We start from the raw sequence: 23805 nt of genomic DNA, 5'->3' as shown, positions 1-23805 counted from the left end.
TTATGCACTTGACCCCTTGGCCAGGTGGCGATTGGCAAATAGCTAGTAGAATAAAATTGTACAATGATGCTTTTTCTGTGCAACAAATCCTGTGTATTTAATTCCCCATGACCAGATATTTCCCCCATTGTTGGCACAGGAAACGTAACCACACACAAACCATACGCTGGCAGTGATGACCACATTAAGGCTTTGACTTGTGGGATGCAAGTTTGAACTTTAATCTTTTTGGCTGCACGCCATGTTCATTTTTTTTTTTCTCCCATACCGAAGGGGAAAAAGTAAAACACTCTGCTTGTTTTTACATTCAATGGATCATTGTGTTGGCTTGCTGGATAATGTCAGCAAGATCTCATCTGTTTATGTTTAAAGGCACGTGTATAGACAGTTGCACAATAGGCACACTGTTAGATTTACTTACTGTAAACTAGGACGTGAGGAAAGTAATGCAAATCTGAAGGTCCAATTGTGTTTGCAAACATGTAGCAATGGAATTTAAGAAAAAAATACATTCTGTAAGAAAAAAGTGTCATCATTCGGGATCTTTTCAATTTATTTAGCAAATTTAGGCCCAAGAGTTTACCCAACAGCCCACATTCGTGGCATTGGTTTGTAACTGCTTAACAGCATCTAATACATAATCTGTATATTATTTCATTCATCTTCTTTCCAAATGTGTGTGAAACACTTTTTGATAAAATATCTCTACATATTGATTTTTCACACAACTGTTTTTATATTTTACCATAGATGCCTGTTTAGTCCTAGTTAAGACAACTACAGCTAAACCCCGTTATAGCGCAGTCCTCGGGGGCTACCCGATCCGACCGCGCTAGAACCGGGGTCGCGCTAATTTTTAAAAAAATGGCCGCCGCGCGCCTGATCGGGAGGGAGTAAGGAGGGAAGGAAGGAAGGGGTTGCCGGAAGCCCTACACGTCCCCCAGCAAAGGCCCTCCGAGTCCAGCCGCAACCTGCTCCTTACCTCCTACCACCGGCATCCATCCCCCTCCACCAGCATCCACTTCCTCCGCCCCCGAGGCCCCCACACCTACCGGCCCTCCGCGGCATAATCAGTTTTGGGCCTAGCCCTCTGAGTCCCAGCCTGCTCCTCACTCACCCCCCTACCGGCATCCACACCACCCCCCCTCCTCCCGACACCCCCCCCCCCCACCTCTTGACACCCCCCCTCCTCCCGGCCCCCCCTCCTCCTAATGTCAGCTCCGCTCTGATCTCAGCAGCCGACACCAAAGGTAGGGAGGGGGAGTGGGAGGTGTGTTGTGAGTGCTGTGAGAGTGTGCTGTGAGTGCTGTGAGCAGTGTGCAGTGAGTGCTGGGAGTGCGTGCAGTGTGCAGTGAGAGTGTGTGCAGTGAGAGTGTGTGCAGTGAGAGTGTGTGCAGTGAGAGTGTGTGCAGTGAGAGTGTGTGCAGTGAGCAGTGTGCTGGGAGTGTGTGCAGTGTGTGCAGTGAGCAGTGTGCTGGGAGTGTGTGCAGTGTGTGCAGTGAGCAGTGTGCTGGGAGTGTGTGCAGTGAGAGTGTGCAAAAAAAATGTCAAAACAAAAATTTTTACATTTTTTTTTTTTTACAAACGGGAGCCACGTGAAAACCGTGTTATAACTGGTCGCGCTATAACGGGGTTAAGCTGTATTTGTTTGTGTTTTCTGAGACAAAGCTGTCTGCAGAGTTTAACATGCATGCATACATACCTAGCATCATTGTTCCTTTTTTATGGGATATGTTGTGACATTCTACATTAACACGGCCATAGAATTCTATGGTAACTTTGTGATGTTCTGCGTTTATAGGGGATATGGTGTGTTCAGTATTCGAATTTAAAAGATGCCACCCTTAGACACTTACCTGGTGCCACCCTCATCCGCCAGCATGCAACACCGTGTGATGCCATGTTGCCTGAGCACATGCGCGATCGGCGCTTGCCAGGCGCTTGTGTGCATGTGTAATCCGTGCTTTTCAGCTGCTTGTGCAATCGACACTTACGAGCTGCTTGTGTGCACTGGCGATCGGCGCTTGCACGCGGTGAACAGCTGGAGTACGTACTGTATGGACGTATGGACGTATGTCTTTTGTCATTGGACGTATGTCTTTTGTCCCAAACTCTTCTACGGCTCTATGTTTACGTTGCATACGTTCAAATAACACATTCATTAGGAGTGCGGCGGACACGTATCGTGTTGCTTTTTTTTTCAAACTCTTCTACTATGTAACTATGAAATTAGATTAGATCTGTGAATGTGTCAGTGGCTGTCTCTATTATGAGGGGGAACCACGTGGCTAAGGCAACTGGCTCTGAAGTGAAAGAGCAGATTTGAAGGTCAACACCAACAGGGTGTGATAGTAGCATAGGGAGATACAATGGCATGCTTCTATAACACATTCATAATTATATTGTAACTTGGACAGAGCCATGTGCAGGTAATGCTCGGCAGCATGCCACACAGCATAACATGCAGGGCTGCCGACGGGGGGGCAGCAGCGACTTGCTGTCCCGGGCTCAGTCAACCAAGGGGGCCCACCCCCTGGGGGCCCACCCCAGGCAAGAAGGGGAATTCCCTTCCCTAGCCCCCCTCTACAGGGCATTCCTCTTTCCCAGCTCCCCTCTACTGGGCCCTCCCCTTTTCTGGCCTACACTCATGTGGAAGGCGGGATTCCCACCTGGCATGCAGGCCCATCCGAGGGTCCGAGGTAAGCCCACTATGCTCCCAGGCTCTACCTCCTTTTACTTCCTCCCCTGACCCGGTACCCCCTTTTACCTCCTCCTCTTCCCAGTACTCCTTCCCTAGGTCCATTACCTCAATATAACCCCTCCACCCCCCACCAGTGCACAAGTGGGGGTGGGTGGGGGATGTTTCATATGTTTGTCCTGGGCCCAACGATTTCTGTTGGCGGCCCTGATAACGTGGCAGGACTATGAAGAAATATATATTTAATGAATTATGGGTATCCATCTTAATCAATAATGCTGCAATTATGACAAATATCTACTACAGAAATGGCTTGATACCCAGTGTTAGTCTTCCTGCAGGTCTGTTTGTTTTTATTAACATTAATATTGCTTTTGTACAGCCCAAACCTGAAAGACACAGTAATGCATATTTTTTCCCCCAGATGTATCAGAGACTATGTATACAGATCTGTTGATTGCATTTTTTTCCGGCACAATAACTACCCCACAGAGCTTATTCTCTAATTGGTGAAGTGACTTGCCCAGGTCACAAGCAGAGCTGACCGTTGATTTGAAACAGGTTCACCCACTTCAACAGCACTGTTATCACTTGGATACTCCCGCAGATCTAGCATGATAAAAAGTGCAGTAAGACTATTTGCTCCACTGTTCACCAACATCTGAACTGTTTGGTGTCCAGTTCTATAATCCCTTCCTGAATGGTGTGACGCACAGAGTGTGCAATGACATTTTCTACATTGTATTTTCTTCATTAAAATCCAGCACAGCAAACAAGAGCAGAAGGAACAAGCACCTGACACATTCCTCGCCCAAATAGGGAACTTTCTCAGATATCATTTTGTAGACCACTCCAGGGTGCATAGGGAAAGTTGATATTTGATTAGGAAGATTATAAATGGAAGGATTTGGATGATTAGTCAGTTGTAAAATCCTTTTTCATAAATTTGTCTTTTTTTTTTTTAGAGATCCTTTTCCTCATTTCATGCGAGTGTGATTCCATATTCCCTTTTTTTTTTTTTTTTTCTCTGTAATCCAGCGAACTATCCACGTGGTAACTGTTTTCTTGACGAATATCACATTTGTCTGGTAAAAACTGTTATGCACATGGAAAAAAATCCCCCCCCCCCCCAAATATATACAACCTTCCCCATCCCCAATATATTTAACCCCCCCTCATCCCCCCAAATACATACAACAAAAACTCCCCCCGCCCCGCAAATACATACAAAAAAATAACCCAACCCCCCAAATACATACAACCCCTGACCTAAATACATTAACCCCCTCCCCTCCCCCACCAACACCAAATAAATACAAACCGGCCTACCTTGGGTGTGGTCTTAGGCCTCTGCTGCCCTGGCTCTCCTCCAATTTTTTTGCCTGGCTGCCATCTGGCCAGGCCCAACTTCTTTGCCTGGCTGCCGGTCCTCTTGTTGCCGCTGGGCCCAGCTCTCCCCAACTGTGGGCTTCCCTCACTGACACTGTTCCACGCCGAGCCTTGGACACCGTTGTGTGCCAGGCCTCTCATGCCAGTGCGTGCTGGAAGCTAAGCATCCGCATCAGAAGCTCTGTGTGGGACAGTCCGTGAGGATGGCCCACAGCTGGGGAGAGCTGGGCCCGGCAGCAACGAGAGGACCAGCAGCCAGGCAAAGAAGTTGGGCCTGGCCAGATGTCGGACGCAACTTGGCCGCTGGGCCCCCCGCAGCCACCGGGCCGGGACACTTGTCCCGGCTCTCTCCCCTCACCCCATCTCCCTGTCGGTGGCCCTGATCGGACCATAGTGAATCTGCCCCTAAGTGTTGATGGAGCTGCAGTTCTCTTATCAAAATCTATCACATAAGGAGTCAGATGTCATTTATTTTCACACTTTTTGAGTTAAATGTGTTGCTATTTCTAGTATTTTAAAGAGAAAAAGGAACTGAGAAGATGGGGAGGCATGATGGTAGGATATTGCGACACAGGTTACACAGATTAGGGGGGGGTGGGGGTGTGTGTGTGTGTGTGTGTGTGTGTGTGTGTGTGTGTGTGTGTGTGTGTGTGTGTGTGTGTGTGTGTGTGTGTGTGTGTGTGTGTGTGTGTGTGTGTGTGTGTGTGTGTGTGTGTGTGTGTGTGTGTGTGTGTATGTTATGGTGGGTTAAAAAAAGTTAAAAAAAAAGTTAAAAAGTTAAAAAAAGTGACCAAAACCCTCAACAGCAAAGCATATAGCAAATGGAAATATGACTGTGTGCTCATTTGCATGTCTTAGACAGGTCTGCAACCCCACCTTTCACCATTATGCCTCAGCGCTATGTGCTTGGGGATAATGGTGAAAGGTGGGGTTGCAGACCTGTCTAAGACATGCAAATGAGCATACAGTAATATTTCCATTTGCTGTGGAGGGTTTTGGTCACTTTTTTACCCACCATAACTTAAATAAGTATGGTAAAACCTATCCCTTGCTTCATTTTTGCATAGCCAGTATAACCAACCCCACACTGAGGAGACCCATTAAGGTTGAAACAGTCTGTCTGTGGGTGGGTTTACTGGCTATGGATCTTAACCCTGGCTGTGCTCAAAGATGTGACCATGCAGCAAGCTTAAGCCTATAGGGAACCATGTTTATGGTTTTGAAGCAAAAGGTGGCACTGTGTGCTCGTTTGCATGTAATTTCCCAGAATCCCTTGCTGCAGTGGAAGTGCTGTGTGCTGGGTGATAATGGTGAAAGGCGGGATTGCAGACCTGTCTAAGACATGCAAATGAGCATATATATATATATATATATATATATATATTATATTTGTCAAATGTATGATATATCACCAACAGTGTACTCTGCGCTTTACATGGTATTGTACAGAGAATTATAATACAAGAAGTGCAACAGGACAGCAGTGCGCAAGATAAATAAGTGTGCTCAGCTAACATAGCAACTGGAACTCTTTTCTCAGTTTCTCATGTCTGCTACTGTATAGCATGGAGAAGCAGCAGATCAGTCTGTCTATTCATTGCCTATTACAGTGTACTTGTAGAGCAAGCAGTGCTGGTATGTGGGCAGTAGCAGTGGGCGTGGCCTGCAGCTTCTCCAGGCTCTGAGCAACATAAAGCAGCCCTGCGGAATTCCAAATATAAAGAAGGATCATCACAGTTTAACACAAGGGGAGAGACGGAGAAAGAGGGGACGCGATTAAACGACAACGAGCATACAAGTCTCCTTAAAGAGATAGTCACATATACATTTTTTTAAATTTATTTATTTTTGTATATCGATGCTATTGACTTCCTTTGACAGGCTCTTATGGGGATAATAATATTTAGAAACGCAAAGTAATGAGTTTTTTTTTACTTTAACTGATGTGAAATTCGTATCTTGAGATCATAATTTTCTTCCACTTTTAGCTTTTAGCTCAAGATTTGAATTATAATTACTTTACAGACAGAACCAAGGGATAAATAATAGGGCAGAACAATATTTGCAATTTACCTAACACTTTTTTTGTTTCTGGGAAAAAAAACAAAACAAAAAAAAAACCCTCTAAATACAGACAAAGATCATTAAAACAACTGTTTGCCGTTTCCATGCAAACATTAAAAGTTTGATTTAAAAATACTTCTGCTTGTCTATTTTTTCAAGGCACCAGTCCCGAGCATGTTGGCTTTAAACAGATTGCTACCATAAGTGGCCTCTGCACTGGGACTGCCCCCTTAAGATGCTTCCCTTTCATAAAAAAAACACTTGCAGTAGTTGTCTCATATTTACCATTCGCAGTCTAGCGAAAAGAGGAAGAAAGCAAATGTTCAGATACAGGGCGAAATCCACCGGATTTCACACGACTGGTTACAGGACAGAGACTTGAGGGGGGGGGGGGGGGAGAAGGAGGAGAGAGAGAGAGAAACAGCAGTGCTTACAATTTGCAACACTGCTGCTACAGATCTGCAGCATGTTGACAGAGACCCTTATTGTCCTAATCTCATGGAAAATAAATGTTCTGTTGGTGCTGCTTCTTATTGATCAAATAAAGGATATTCCATAAACGAACTCTGTAATGCTCCAGTCACTAATAGTGTCTTTGTGTTATTCAGTTCAAAGCACGTTGTTGTTGATGCTGAATTTGTTCAATAAGTACAGCTACCTGTTTAGATACCCTACATAGAGAGGTGGGATCTTTTTAATGTGCCCCGATTATATTGGTGGGTGGGTTGGGAGGAACCTGTTCACTTATATGGCCATAGCACCACTTACCAAATATGGGCCAATGTATCCTCCTGAGCAATACTACTGTAAACTGCTATAAATCAGAACAAAAAATAACCTACTGAGTATCTAATATTGTGAACCTGTTTAAGACCATTATTTTATACTGCCCTGTCTGTGTGGAGAATATGGACAGGTAGAAGGAAGCTGTTTGAGTATACACTATAAGGTATAGAGTCAACTTTGGGATAGTACATGTCTAATAATAGCAGTATACGTGATAATATTGTAACCTGATTAAATAAATTATTTTTATTTTTATATCAGGGCTGCTGTTTTCATGGCCACAAAACGGATTGCAGGATATTTGTCAAATTTCATGGATATTTGCAGACCTGGAAGGGCAGACGAGTGAAGAAGCCGTCTCCTCTTCCTTTTACTGTGCTGCTTAAAGGCGCAGAACTGCAGGTGGAGTGAAGGTAGCGTGCCTGTCACTCACCAACATGTCCTCTTCTTGTCCCCCACAATGCCTTGCAAGGATACAGATGTGAGAGAGGAAGGAAGAGGGGCTGCTTCTTTCCCTTCAGGAATTTTTTACCCTCAGTGACAGGGGTCCTAATTATTTGGGGTTGGGGGGCTCTGTGTGGGTATGCGTTGGTGGGTCGGTGTGAGTTTCAGGGGTAAGTTGGCTATGAATATACTTCATTTACTTGTGAAGACATCATGCACAGAGTGGAAAAACACTTTAGCTTTGTGCTTCCGCATTTTTTTTGCAGAAACGTAGATTGTGGTATTTAAAAAAAAAAAAAATTAGGGCTTTATAAGAATTTTTAGAAGGCCAGAGCAGGAAAAAAAATACATATTGGTGGCAGCACTATTTTATTTTTTATATTTTTAAACTTCGTTTTTATTTGTGTTTTCAAAGGGATAAGAGTGGGGTACTAAAAGACAAATGGGGGGGGGAGGACATACCACTTTATACAGGGGTAGCGGGGCTCCACGCTTACCTCCGCTACGGGGGGTGGGGGGGAGTTGTCGGACTACCGGGATCCACTGGAACTCCGCGCCGGGTCGTGGCGCCATCTTGATTTTCACACGTGTGCACTAGAACAAGGTTGTAGTGGCCATCTTAGGGGATGCTACGCAAGAGACTAAATATCCCAGAAGCCCCCATGAGCCAGACGGAGAGGCAGGGAAAGTAGTTTGGCATAAAACGGACCGCGCGCTTAGTCGGAAGGAGGACGGCTAGGAGGAAAGTACTGTCCTGGTGCCTATGGCTCACGGACTAGGCAAGATCTTTCCCTAGGCCCCTGAGCCCCTGACAGGTTGTGGGTGCTGCAGGGAAGGCCCCAGATAGGGACGCTTCCCATTAGCCACAACAGTACTATAGTGACAGAGGAATTCACCGACTGACGGACGTCACTTTGTGATCTGCGGTCTGAGACCAGACCACAGCTCACACTATTAACATAGCTGCTGGAGCTCCCTCAAGAGAGGCAGACATCACCGGTAAGGAGAGAGGGGAATTGGCAGACCCCGCATCGTGGGATCATGTTGTGGTCCTGCTGATCCAGGATCTCCCATATACCCTGGTCTGGCCAGAGACCAGGAAGGCACCACCGTGCACCAACGACCTTACACAGGGGTGGCGCTACTCCACACACATTGGGGTGGACGTTGTTTAGTGTACACCAAGGTGGTTAGGTGCCACGGGCACCCTCAGTAGTTTGGGGGAACTCCACCGTGGTGGTAATTACTGTGTGGGTATTGCGTTGAGGTACATTGTATTGTATTGGTATGTGAGTGTGTTAGTAAACCAGTTATATATACTTGTGTGTGTATTCTTCACTGTAATTGGTTCCTGTGAGGGGGTATCCCGCTACACTGGGATCCCTCACCAGGTGGAGGCGCTGTACCGAGAAGGGTGAGAGCACACCCCAGGCTCCCAGCAGCAGAGGCTTAGGCTTTCTGTAAATCATAGGTAATTCAACACGCGTAGTTCCCATTGTCATATTGAAAGGGGGCTACACAGGGGTTTTTTTTAACGTTTGGTTATATAGGCAACTTGCCTCATTGGACTTTTTTTTTTTTTACTATTTATCACATCAGTAGTCTCTGTAACCTGGCTAACAACCATAGTTCAAAGATCCTCTAGGCCCAAGAAGAGGGAGGCTTTAGCCACTCCTGCCTTTTGCTTGACCTGGTATGCAAAAAGTCAAAAGACCTAACCTGGGGCTCAAAAGTGCTCCAACACAACCATTTTATAATGTCACAAAGCGGTCTTGGTAATGTCCCACAGTTGTGTATAACATAAATCGGGTTGTCCAGTCCATATAAATTGTTGTCCCTGTTGAGCAGTCTAGGGAGATCCCGCAACCTCCAGGAGACCATATAGGTATGGCGCACAATTTTCTATTAGTTCAAGAGAAGATTCTTCTGTCCTCCAGCGAAAGGCTGCAATCTTAATAGCAACTGGAATAGCTCACAGTGCTCCAAATTCCAAATAACTCACAGTGACTCCAAATTCTAATCACCTGGCTGTGATTGGGATCCGTCGGTGTGCTGTCAGCCTGATTTGCTAAAAAGTAACATTTTTGAGATGCACTGCTGGAACAAAAAAGTGATGAATGAGAGAAGTGATGAATGAGAGAGGGTAACTATAAAAACAAGATTTCTTTTGATCATTGGATCAGGTAAAACGGTCAACATTGGCGCCGACATGTTTCGTGGGTCCGCACTTTACCGTGCCTCATTGATAAAGCCTTTATAAAGTGCGGACGCACGAAACATGTCGGCTCCTATGTTGCCCGTTTTACCTGATCCAATGATCGAATAAAGAATTCATTTTTCAAGTTACCCTCTCATTCATATTTTTTTGATTTGGTGGTGCGTCTCCAAAATGTCCCTCTACCACATTTACTTGACCTGCCTCTTTTAGTCCCTTCCACACTGACACTCTTCCTATAGGTGTGGTAGGTTAACATCGCCTATCCAGCATCCCAGGGTTCCCATATCTGGTTAGATCTCTTAGTGGTCTGTCATTATTATTATTATTAATTATTATTATTATTATTATTACATGAGGTAAGGTTCTCCATTAATTGACCCTAATTTATTCTGTTTAACCTCTCTTTTCGAAGGAGGTTGGATTTTTTTCCAGGCCTCAACTACCCAACACTGAGCTGCTGTCAGAATGTGAGAGTCGCTTACAATTTCCCAATTGGTTTAGCCAATACTAATGTAACCGAATGAAAAGATACTACTATGGGCAGCTCTGTTTTATAACTTAGACAAGTGTTTAAAGAGGCAATCCAACAAGCATCTTCAAAAAAATACAAAATCATTTTTTTTTTAAATATATGCAGCCTTTGATTACCTTTTATTGAAAACAAATTGCCTAAACTGCTGGTTGGTTGTTGTTTCTGTGATCGATCAGCAAAATTCTGCTTCCCAGGGTTCGTAAAACTGCTGCCTTAGCGTTTTAATCAATTCTTCAGTCACTGTAACTCAGCAGCTACAATGTATCCTTATATTACCAAAGTAACATTATCTATTGTTACAGTTTGCAGCTGAAACTGCTGAGAATATTGGCAACAAATTATCACAAACAAAAAAGTGTTGCAAATATCTTGCACTGCTGGGGAGGTGGGCTAAAATCTGCTATAGAAATCAAAGGATGCTCAGAATTTAAAACTTATTAAGAGTTGGATTTTAAAATAAAAAAAGGTAGTAACTATTTAATACTACAGAACTGATTTATATTTAAAAAAAAACATGTAGGATATTGCTTGGATTGCTCCTTTAATTTTACTTCTTTTGTGTGGATATAAACAAAGCCAAAACTTGCAAATAGACACAATTACAAGAGCAACACAATGTTTGCTTAGGAACTTTTCTAAGCCCGTCCTGATTACTGGCATCTACCACCCCCCTAAATCCCATCTACAGTCCCTGACTAATATCACCCAGTTTCTTGGCTCCATTTCCTCTCTCAATGAGAAGTGAGCTGCTAGTTCTTGGGGATTTCAACTACAATTGGCTCGACCCTAAAAACCACAAAATCCAGATACAACTCAAGTCACTTAACCTAACACAACTCATTTCCCAACCCATACGGATAACCCTGAAATCGCACAGTCATTCCTTGCTAAACTGGACACTCTCCGCTAATCCCAGCAGAATCCAATCCTCTGGCATCCTTCCTGACATTTTCAGTGACCATGCAATAGTGTACTGTGTAAGGAAAATAAAACCAACCCAATCAAGCCCTAAAATTCTCCTCACTAGAACATTTAGAAACTTTAACCCACAACAGTTTTTGGCTGACCTTATCAACTGCCCTTGGTACAGAATCGACTTAATTACCGACCCCGCAAATGCATTCAATGATTACTGTGTGGGGTGTGTTAACTTACTAGCGAAACGCTACCCAAACCACAAACATGAACCTCATTCTGAAAGTACCCCTATAGCCCCACCCTCTCCCAACACTGCCCACAATTTTCAATTTGTCCCAGTATCTGAAGAGGAGATTACTCAAGTGCTCCTCAAATTAAAACTAAGCAGCCAATGTGTACCTGACTTACTGCAATCTAAGTTCCTAAGACTTGGTGCTCCAGCCATTGACAAACCAATTGCTTCCATAGTTGACTCTTCTGTCTGCAGGCGATATCCCTAAGACCTGCAAAACTGCCAGATTTGTCCCAATCTTCAAAAATGGGGACAAAAACACTGTCTCAAACTACAGGCCAATCTCTTTTCTCGTAATACTATCCAAAGTAATGGAAAAATGTGTTCACTCCCAATTAAGCGATTACTATAACAAGACAAATTTCCCTAGCCAATTCCAATCTGGCTTTCGCCCCAAACCCTCCACGGTAACTACCCTGCTAAAAGTTTGCAATGAGATCCAGTGTGGAATGGAACGGGGACCACTCACTTGTGCAATATTCCTAGATTTTGCAAAGGCTTTTGACACACTTGATCATGTTATCCTGCTTAACAAACTCCAGTGCTCTGGAATAGGGATGCATGCTTTAAACTGGTTTCATTGCTACCTATAAAACAGAAAGTGTAACGCTGTATCCTTACACTAGATCCCTCTAAAAATTGCACTGGAAGTGTAGCAAAAAATATACTATAACTTAGCAAGTCATGGAATCTTAATATGCATGTAGCTCATGAAATGTGCGTAGGTTTTTAACGTGGTGCCATGACGGTGGCGTCTTGGTAGGAGGTGGATAGCACCAGGAAGCAGACTGCAAGATCCCATGAGACATGGCTGTATGGTGTTGATTTGATACAAGACCATACAGGAATAATTGTTACCATTACTGTGTATCTATCTAATTTCATGGGATATCTGACAGTGTTTCTATTTGGAGGTTAATTTGTATCACATTCAGAACAGACTAGGAGACATTGATGGATTACAGCTCAGAGAGGGATTGAAGCATATTATATTGTCTGTCGTTAAGCATGAGTAATTAAGTATACTCGATTTTGTATGTCTGAGTGGTGCTTGTTAGTTCTAACTGCGAACTTTGCATATTCTATATCTGCCCCCTTCTGACTGTGTGCAAGAGGGATAATTATTACATGAACCTCCCGTTTAAGGGATCGTATCATTAGTGGTTCTGAATAATTGTCCACCTGTCAAGAGAAAGATTAGTCAGTTACTTTGATTTTCACAGATTAGTTCCATCTATGTAGACATTGCATTGCATCTCTTATAAGCAGAAACAAGACTGTTAATAGACTGTGTCCTCTATAGCCAAGTTATATAGGCTGTGGATACCACCCATAGTCACACTTGGCACAATACTATCTTGCCTCCATCTTATGCATTGTATATTGTATTAACTAAAATGACATACATAAACCTATATTGGGATATACTGACCAATTGATGGTTACCCAATATTTAGGATATCTTAAGTCGCCTTACTTGGGGATTTTAATATAATTTGATCACTGTATATATGTTCACTTGCGTCATGGTTAATTACAATACTAATAAAGTTTTATTATTTTTCATGTGATAAGCTACTCTTTATATCAATCATTCCCTTTGAAGCATAACTAATCGGGAATATTGAGATTCCATGACTTACTACAGTAAGTCATAGTATATTTTTTGCTACACCGAGTGCAATTGTTAGAGGGATCTAGTGTAAGCATACTGCTTTGCACTTTCTGTTTTATAGGTTATAATTATCCCTATGCGCCAGTGTATATGTATGTGTGTATGTATATATATATATATATATATATATATATATATATATATATATATATATATATTGCAAAAGAGAAAAAAAAGAGCCCCAATAAAAGCACTCTAGTATGCCTGACAATACAAAACCGCAATGTTTATTGAAAAATGTCACAGAACATAAAATGAAAATTAAAGCACAGAAAATTAAAACAAGGCATGGATCCCCTGAATAGTGCAGACTTGATTTAACCTCTGATCAGGGAGTTACCCTGAAAGACAGTACAAGAGTCTAAATAGACAAATAAATGCTGGAAAGTACCTGACAGGGTGTATATAATAAAGCTACTAACAGACACAACACGGTGGCTAAATAAGGTGGCTGATACACTGAATAGCAAAATGCTGCAGTCTCCCTAGATCTGGGGACAAATGTAAAACATTGCAATATCAGCAGACTCACTGTGAAAAACACATGAATAGTCAAAAAAAAAAAAAAAAAAAAAAAAAAAAAAGCACACCTTAGTCTGTAGCAGCAAATGAATGATACTTCACCTCATGTCAGGTACTCAGCACAGTCTGTGGAGGAGTCAAGGAGCAAGGCTCACAGCACATAAGTATGTCCTAGAGAGGGGACAAAACAGGGGATCCTGCCTACTGGACCTGCTCCTACGCATACTGGGAGTAGAAGGCTAAGGCCGAAACGCGTAGGAGCAGGATCCCCTGTTTTCTATTTTATATATATATAAAATTCTACTGTAATTCGGTTGAGCGGTGGGTCACTTCTCAGTGGAATCATTCATTTCTACCTATCAGGTACATCCCAACGTGTCTATCTCAGGCTCTAACTCCAACCCCTTGGATATCACCTGTGGTATCCCACAAGGCTCTGTTTTGGGGCCCCTACTCTTCTCAGTGTTCATCAATAATCTTCCTACAGCTTGCAAGAGAGCTCCAATACACATGTATGCAGATGACACAATCCTATATGCACACAGCCCTAGCCTCTCCGACCTTGAACACTTACTTCAATCTGACTTTTTGAGACTTGAAAATTGGATTTCCCAAAACAAACTGTTTTTAAACACTGACAAGACTGTAGCAATGGTATTTGGGACCAAGGCTACATTTTTAAAGCTTTCAATGACTGAGCTCCAGATCAGAGCTAACACTAATACCCCCCCTAGCCCCTGTTACTAGTTTTAAATACTTGGGCATATAGTTTGACTCCCATTTAACATTTTGGATGCAAGTTTATAACCTGACATCCAAATCCTATGCTAAACTAGGTGTACTTTATAGGAACAAATCCCTAAGTCTGCTGGTCAGAAAGTGTATTGCACAACAGATGCTAATGCCAATTATCGACTACGGGGACATAGTATACGGCTCAGCACCCCAAACCCACCGTAGAAAACTTGATACCCTCTGCAATTCAATATGCCGTTTTGTTCTCCAATGCAACGGCAACACACATAGCAGCGACATACTCAAGGAACTAGATTGATCATCACTTGAGTCTAGGCGCAAAGTTCATCTTTCCTGTCTTGCCTTCAAATACTTTCTGGGCAAGCTACCCATCTATCTGAACAAGCTCCTCACCCCTACCATATGCAGCACTTATCATCTGAGATCTGACTCCAAAAAGACCTGTTCATGGTCCCAAGGTTCAACAAAGTATCCGGCCGCTCCTCCTCTTACCGTGCACCACAAAACTGTAACAACCTACCGGAGACTCTCACAGCCGCCGGCACCAGTTTCAGTTCTTTCAAATCTAAGGCTGTCTCACATTTTAATTTGGTCTGCAACTGTTGCATACACCAATAATATATAGTATCTTTAACTGTGCATGCAATGTCTTGTTATATAATGCATACCCTGTTCACTTATGTAACTGTATTTGTACCATGTACTATTTGTCATCATAACTATGCCCAGGACATACAGTACTTGAAAACGAGAGGTAACTCTCAATGTATTACTTCCTGGTAAAACATTTTAGAAATAAAATAATAAATATTAGCAGTAATGGTGTTAACTATTTCATCCGTACAAATGATGTATTTTATTTATACAGCACCATCCATGAACATGGCACTTCACAGCAGTAATACACGTGGGGCCAAGCTGGGGGAAAGGTGATTGCCAGATGCTTTCATTCCCACTCTGCAGTTTAGAGCTGCTTTGTGCAACAATCTTTAACTTGCTCCTTGTTGGAAGCGCTTGCAGTTCAGTGATTTGCAGGCATCTTCAATTCCTAAAGATTTATGCAGACTTCAGAGTTTGTGTTTCTACCCAAAGGAGAAAAACACTTGGCATTTGCTTTAATCCTTTGACTGCTCTTAATGAACCCACTAATCTCTATTACAGATCGCAGAAGGGATGGCTTACATCGAGAAAAAAAACTACATCCACCGAGATCTTCGAGCAGCTAATGTGCTGGTCTCTGAGTCTCTGATGTGCAAAATAGCTGACTTTGGTCTTGCTCGAGTAATAGAAGATAATGAGTATACTGCAAGAGAAGGTATGTTGTACTCTGCTTTCTGTTCTGTAAAACCTGTCCACTGCACAGCTATACAAGTGTGAAAATACAATTATAATCCAAGAGAGATTTCCAAATATCCTCTAAATCTACTATCTTTAGAGAAAAAAATAAAGTAATATTGCAAATATATATATTTGTAATCTCTTGCCCTTGGTACACTATTTGCAAATGCAAAGGCAAAACAAATGTATCTGTTGTGTTCTCTTTTCACCCAACATAATTATCATTTATTTATTTTGCTTGCCTCTGTGCCAACAAGTATTAAACATTAATCAATGCCCTACATTTGATGCAGAAGGCGCAGAATTAAAATGGTTCTAAAAATGGCAGGAAAGATGGGCCAATGTTTATATTTGAAGGTTGATAAAGCCCATCCCTTCCCACAAATACAGACTGGAAGAGATGACAGAAAGGGGAAAACAAGTCTTTGCAATATTCGAGGTACAGGATACAAATTTCACAGAAAGAGAGCGGAAAGGTGGGCATCCATTGAAGCTCTAAATGTTCAGTAGAAATTTTTAGGGAAAAAAGATTTAGATCCATGCAGCAGCATTCCAGAGGAATCTAAACAAGCTCCTCACCCCTACCACATACAGCACTTATCACCTGAGATCTGACTCCAAAAGACTGGTCACACTACCAAGGTTCAATAAAGTATCCGGCCGCTCCTCCTTCCCTTACTGTGCACCCCTCAACTGGTACAATCTACCGGAGACTCTCAAAACTGCCACCAGTCTACGGTCTTTCAAAATTAAAGCTGTCTCATATTTTAACCTGGTCTGTAACTGTTACATACGCCTATAATATATATTATCTTTAACTGTTCATGCAGTGTCTTTACATTAAATGAAATGTGTTATACGTTCTATATAACCATGGATTTGTCATCATAACTCTGTGCCCAGGACGTACTTGAAAACAAGAGGTAACTCGCAATGTATTACTTCCTGGTAAAATATTTTCTAAATAAATAACTGGCAGGCGCAAAAAAAGATTAAAATCATTTTAAATACAGGGGATACATTGATATTTAGACAAACATTTCCATAAAATGAAAGTTTATTGTGGTAAACAGCTGTGGGATACATTTTAGCGTATTCAGAAACCAAAATGTTCTGTCTGAATTCTGGGCATTACTGACAGACGGACAAGACCCAGTAACCGCTAAATTAGGAATATAATAAGCAGATAAAACTAATTTAGGCCTTTTTAGTAGTAATCCTCTACAAACATGAGATTACTTGGCCAATGATACGTTAGTTGGGCTTTAACTCCGGGGCCTGAACAGCCAAGTAATGCCCAGTTCTTCATGAATTATTACTTCATTTCCTTTTTCTTGCAGTTTCATTATGATAGCGCTAACACTAACAGACAATGTTAATTTATATAGCACTAAATTGTTTGATAAGAGAAAAAACCCTAAATAATCACATATATAAATAAATGCTGGGCAGCTGCCAAATTACTAAAACAAGGCCACCTGGTCAGACGCAAACAATTGGGAATAAAGATAAATTTGGCGCCTTAAATTAGTACAGGTAGTCCTCGTTATCCAACGTTTCACTTTACAACGAATGGCATATCCAACGCTTTACAATGCAACCCGAAGGGCCATTTTTCGACGCTTGAATGCGTCATCCAACGCTCATCGCCACTGATTAACATGGGATTCACTTTACAACGGTTTCACTATCCAACGCTACTTCCAGAACGGATTCCGTTGGATAACCGAGGACTGCCTGTACTGAAAATTCAATACTATTCAGTGATGTACAGTACCACACGGTGAATGTCCTTGTGGATTCCCATGATGATGGATGTAGTATTAAATCAAATACATGTAATGAAAGAAAAAAATACACATCATAATACTGTAAAGAGATACAGGTAGTCCTCGTTATCCAACGTTTCACTTTACAACGAATGGCATATCCAACGCTTTACAATGCAACCCTGTGGGCAGTTTTTCGATGCCGGAATGCGTTATCCGACGCTGACCGTCACCGATTAACATAGGACTCACTTTACAACGGTTTCACTATCCAACGCTACTTCCAGAACGGATTCCGTTGGATAACCGAGGACAGCCTGTATAACAAATAACAACCTAACAAAAATAAATTAAATTAAATCAAACTAAGTAGAAGCCTCAAAAACAAAGCAGGTGATGAATACATTTATTAAAAATATAAAAAAACAAATGGAAACTAATTCCATACACAAATCCAGTAATACTCTGCAGCACACGGTGAACACCCTACTTACTAGACAGAAGATATTAGCAAGCAGTGGATAGTGTCAGAGAGTATCCCCTCTCTTATGGAAGTTGTACACACCATTTTTTTTTCCAGCACAGCATAAGCATTTGTTTAGTATACAGCATGGGGATACAGCAGGCTTTAGTATACAGCATGGGGATACAGCAGGCTTTAGTATACAGCATGGGGATACAGCAGGCTTTAGTATACAGCATGGGGATACAGCAGGCTTTAGTATACAGCATGGGGATACAGCAGGCTTTAGTATACAGCATGGGGATACAGCAGGCTTTAGTATACAGCATGGGGATACAGCAGGCTTTAGTATACAGCATGGGGATACAGCAGGCTTTAGTATACAGCATGGGGATACAGCAGGCTTTACTTTGAACCATACAACATACCAAAAAAAATCCTTATTTTTTAGTTCAATGTTCTCTAAAATTCATTGTCACATAATATCCATAGTTTCATAGTGTTCTCTACAATGAAATGCATCATGTTATGGTCAAAGTTCCAAAACACACAGTTTGTTCCAGCAATGCTGCTGCTTGTTACTGTGCACGGTGTACGATTGCAAACAAACGCCAGTATTTGCAAATTAGATGATGGAAGACGTAGTGGTCTTGTGTCTAAACTCACAAGACTGTGATGCTGAGCCCTGAATTAAGACTTCTTCAAATAGTCCTGTTAGTTTGACGAAACAGTTCGTTTTTGTTTATTTAAACTCTGGAGACGTCAATGGATGCAGACAAATGTGATCATATAATAATAATTTTTTTTAAAGTAGGAAGGAATGTGGACGTGTTAAAGTGGTCATTAGTTACTGTACACACTGCATTGCAGTAATGACCCATATTTCATATTTCATTTTGTTGACTAATGCACTGGTGTCTTGTAATGTCGTTACTCTGATTTTATTTTTTTTTGGTGTGCTTTCATTAGCTGGAGCAGGGGTGCTCAATCTTTCCCTGTTGCGCACCCCTGCCTGCTTCCCTCCCTGCTCACACACACACCCCTCCCTACCCCCTCCCTTAGCTTCGGCGTCAAATGACGCTGCGGGGTCCGTCAAATGACGCTGCGGGGTCACGTGACCCCGCGGCATCATTTGATGCTGCGTTGCCATGGTGACACGTCACCGAAGACAAGGTAAGTGAAGTTGCAGAGGCCTCACGCAATCCCCCCGGCATTAATTTAAATCCCTTGGGGGAAGAGCGCGGAGCCTCTGCAACCAGCGCACCCCCTTGAAAAATCTTGTGCCCCCCAGTTTGCGCACCCCTGAGCTGGAGGAACCTGCTGACAATTTTATGGGACGATAAGATAGGTCCTTCTCTATCTTGAAGTTAAGATGTCACCTTAGTCAATAAATCTATGGATCGAATTCTTTTGTTCCATTATTTATTCAGAGACCGATATACAGCATCACAGCATCCTTCTTTATAGGGATTACAGCACAGGTATCCAGCAAGTTATTAATGGAGAATTAGACAGCACAAGTGCCAAGTAATTCTAAATTCAATACACAGGATCACACACCTACTTAATATGCTCTTGTCCGGATTTCTAAAATATGGTTTATGTACGTGTTTTTTCCAATTGCAACTGTTCTTTCAAATATGTTATATTTCACCGCATAACACTCCTTGTCTCATTCCCTTTCATATGTTCTCTACCAACTTTCTGCCTCTTTAAACATACCAAGGACGCATACCTCATTCTTTCTACTCCCTAAATTTTCTCGCTGTATTTCACTAAGATCCCTTTGTATTAATGACTTTGCTACTTCTAGATAAATAAACATTGCATTTCTGTGTATTTTCTCTGCTTTTTCTGTTAACTATTTAAGCTCTAGCATATAGATAGATATCCTATCTTCAGTGACCAAGTCAATTTAATTTGTGTGTAAAATTGTATGTCTTGTGTTCCATGATCGTGGTTGTCTTGTGTTCCATGATCGTGGTTGTCTTGTGTTCCATGATCGTGGTTGTCTTGTGTTCCATGATCGTGGTTGTCTTGTGTTCCATGATCGTGGTTGTCTTGTGTTCCATGATCGTGGTTGTCTTGTGTTCCATGATCGTGGTTGTCTTGTGTTCCATGATCGTGGTTGTCTTGTGTTCCATGTTCGTGGTTGTCTTGTGTTCCATGATCGTGGTTGTCTTGTGTTCCATGATCGTGGTTGTCTTGTGTTCCATGATCGTGGTTGTCTTGTGTTCCATGATCGTGGTTGTCTTGTGTTCCATGATCGTGGTTGTCTTGTGTTCCATGATCGTGGTTGCGGTCTTGTGTTCCATGATCGTGGTTGTCTTGTGTTCCATGATCGTGGTTGTCTTGTGTTCCATGATCGTGGTTGTCTTGTGTTCCATGATCGTGGTTGTCTTGTGTTCCATGATCGTGGTTGTCTTGTGTTCCATGATCGTGGTTGTCTTGTGTTCCATGATCGTGGTTGTCTTGTGTTCCATGATCGTGGTTGTCTTGTGTTCCATGATCGTGGTTGTCTTGTGTTCCATGATCGTGGTTGCGGTCTTGTGTTCCATGATCGTGGTTGTCTTGTGTTCCATGATCGTGGTTGTCTTGTGTTCCATGATCGTGGTTGTCTTGTGTTCCATGATCGTGGTTGTCTTGTGTTCCATGATCGTGGTTGCGGTCTTGTGTTCCATGATCGTGGTTGTCTTGTGTTCCATGATCGTGGTTGTCTTGTGTTCCATGATCGTGGTTGTCTTGTGTTCCATGATCGTGGTTGTCTTGTGTTCCATGATTGTGGTGGTGGCAGTTCACTTAGACCTGATAAACTTATTGTATTATGCCAGGCATAAAGCCAGCTGGGACAACCTTTTCTCGATTGCTACATAGTATTATCTTGTATGCTTCCATGTAAATGTGAGATGTTTTGAAATGTAATATTTTCATTTTTTTAGGTGCAAAATTCCCCATCAAGTGGACTGCTCCAGAAGCAATCAACTTTGGCTCCTTTACAATAAAGTCGGATGTGTGGTCCTTTGGGGTTCTACAATATGAAATAATTACATATGGAAAAATCCCCTATCCAGGTAAAGAAAACCAACCATTAGAAGGGCTGGTTGTGCTATTGGCAGAACTTGTAGAGGTTGTTCTAGATCACAGCCCTGCCATGTATGCCATGTCTCATTCTTTTAGAGACACGGGTTTAGGAGCTCTCAGGACATGGCCTGTTTAGCCACATATTCCCTCTGCTTCCTTTTTATTGAATGTTTGCTGAGGGGGGAGGGGACATGCTCACATTGAAATCCTGGCGACAATGCCTGTGTGCTTTAAAATAGCAATTCTACATTCCCCACCAACCTCCCCCCCCCCCCCCTCCTATTTTAATTTATTTTTTATTTGTATTTATAAAGCATTCTACATTCTGTAAATGTATAATTCTACATTCTTACTAAGCTGGCTATCGTTTGGTACAAGTCTGTCAAAATCCTTATGTGTTCCTAACATAATGGTTGCGTCAGTCAGCATAACGCAGCAGCTACAATGTATCCTTATATTGAATAAATATATATGTATATTTTTTTTTAATGCAGTATGTATTATCAAATACTAGAACGCTGATTATGTTTAGAAAAGAGTAAAACATAAGATTTCACATTTTGCTACTTTAATAGCAATTTCTTAGGGTAGTATCCTGGCAACACATTTCTGTGCTGTGACCTGCACAGCAGCCTGCAAAGGGAAAGAGGATCATCATTACTTGATTACAAGTGTATAATCTGAGGCAAAGGTAGATTTCAATGATGTGCTGGAATGAAACCAACACACTTGTGTATTCAAGACCAAATAAACTATTCAAGTCTCCATACTGCATAACCCTTGCAGCATTAGTGCAAAACCGCTCCTACATTTGTTAGAGAACACTTCCATTTCAGAGACGTTTGTTTTTTTCTTTAAGGCGACTGCCTCGGTGCACGTGTGGGGGTGCCTGGCGGCGCTCGTTCCCTGCATCAGCACCACCTGATCGACTCCAGTCGATGAGGTGGTGGGGGCGTGGCCATGATGTCACGTGGCTGGTTCGCCCTCATTGGCTGACCCACCGCCGTGACATGGCCAATGCTCGGCCGCCCAGTGCCAATAGACAAAAATCTTGTCTTTTGCAAAGGCGGTGGCACATCATGCTTTGTACGCGCATGCACACACGCCGACTGGGGTCTGCCCCATAGAGGGCTGTACTTTGTGTGCAGGGTGCAAACAGTCGCAGCCACCGGGGACGAAGCCTTGGGCTGTAGACCACGGGTGGGTACCTGCAGTCTTTAAGGGCCGCCAACGGGTGAGATTTTAAGGATATCCTTCCTTCATCACAGGTGACTCAATCAGTGGCTCAGTCATTGACTCAACCACCTGTGCTGAAGCAGGGATCTGCTTAAAACATGACCCGTTGGTGGACTTGAGGACTGGAGTTGCCCACCCATGCAGTAGACAGTTGTCTATTCACCGGCTGCAGCATGCAAAGTGTTCAGGAAGATTCCCTCATGCCTTCCTTTTGCCTCTCCAGGGATGAGTAATGCTGATGTGATGTCAGCCCTTCAAAAGGGCTATCGGATGCCGCGCATGGAGGCCTGCCCTGAAGAGCTATATGACATAATGAAACAGTGCTGGAAGGAGAAAGCAGAGGAGAGACCAACATTTGATTATTTACAGAGTGTGCTGGATGATTTCTACACCGCAACAGAAGCACAATATCAACAGCAACCATAGACACACCACTTTCTTGCTATTGTATGATGCAAAAGAAGAATGGATTAACCAACTCCGTTTCCTCTTTCAAGCACATGGAAAGTCTGCAAATACTGTAAAAATAGAAAAGCCCATCATGGAATAATTAAGTTCAGTAATATATATCTTTCTTTACCATGGTTATTTGATTTGTGCCACTTTAAGTATACGGGTGATGTACAGTTGTTAGTCACATTTCTGAAATCAATAAAACATATGTACATAAGAGCCATCTCTCTGTACACTTATATTGATTTCAATATGCATTTTGGGGTGTTCAAAATGCGCCTTTGGTCATTGTAGACATTGACCGAACTAAAAAAACACAAAAATGCCTCTGACACATCACTGGTTAAGTATCCAAACGTATTACTCCATGCACTCCAAAAACATGCAGTACTTGTGATGAGGTTTTGGGCTGTAATTGTGATCACAGCGCTGATATTCTAAGCTTGTGATGTGTCACATGAAGCCAAGAAAACAATAAGGTACTGTTGAAATTAAAGAGATGCTTTAAATAATATCGTCTTTTACATTTACTGGAACCCTGAGACGATATTGTCTGATTCTGAATACACAAACCAACCTACAGATTTTCTATGTAGAGCATATTTTGTGTATAATCATCTTTGCGACCTAACAAATACAAGAAAATAGCATTATAGTTAATCGAATAGACAAATATTTCATGCAGCGTGCAGACGTGTCATCCTTTTTCAGCACACAGGGTGACAGGATGTACTGTAGCTGAAGTACTGTTTTGGTGGTAAAATGGGCTGATCCCAGTATAAGAGTGTCTCTTTTAGACTGGCTGCCCATGAGATGTGTATGAATATATATTTTATACATGAAAGTTGAAAAAGCCTTTCATTTGATCTGTAAATGTCATGTACATGTAAATAAACAGTGCGGTGTGTTACTATGAGGCAGTTATGTTTGTACGTTAATAAACAGCTGCCTGCCTTAGGAAACTAAGCAGCATTTCCTCCAGTGTCACAAGGAGTTAAATGAGGATTGACACCAATACAATGTTCTAAACTGGTTCAAATATATATAATAAAAAAAATGGTAGATCTGCAAAAAGGGGTTTTAGTGAAGGAGAAATAAGGTCTGTTTTGATCTGTTTCAAGTGTACTGTACTGTATGTTAAAACACGCCTGCTTGAGGCGTGCCTTGTCGT

At 42.2% G+C, this 23805-nt stretch overlaps 1 protein-coding gene across 1 annotated transcript in view; it reads left to right on the top strand.

Annotated features, from left to right (window-relative positions):
* LYN (LYN proto-oncogene, Src family tyrosine kinase) overlaps positions 1 to 23544 on the top strand; it is a 103133-nt gene extending 79589 nt beyond the window's left edge. The window contains exons 11-13 of the mRNA XM_075584238.1: positions 15456 to 15609; positions 20804 to 20935; positions 22405 to 23544. Of these exons, the coding sequence (XP_075440353.1) occupies positions 15456 to 15609; positions 20804 to 20935; positions 22405 to 22607 (489 nt within the window). The 3' untranslated portion in view covers positions 22608 to 23544. The remainder of the gene's footprint in view (positions 1 to 15455; positions 15610 to 20803; positions 20936 to 22404) is intronic.
* The last annotated feature ends 261 nt before the right edge of the window (positions 23545 to 23805 follow it).

Source organism: Ascaphus truei, chromosome 2 (genome assembly GCF_040206685.1).
Source record: "Ascaphus truei isolate aAscTru1 chromosome 2, aAscTru1.hap1, whole genome shotgun sequence".
In the NCBI taxonomy this organism is placed as follows: Eukaryota; Metazoa; Chordata; class Amphibia; order Anura; family Ascaphidae; genus Ascaphus; species Ascaphus truei.
This window is presented reverse-complemented; position numbering and strand designations above follow the sequence as displayed.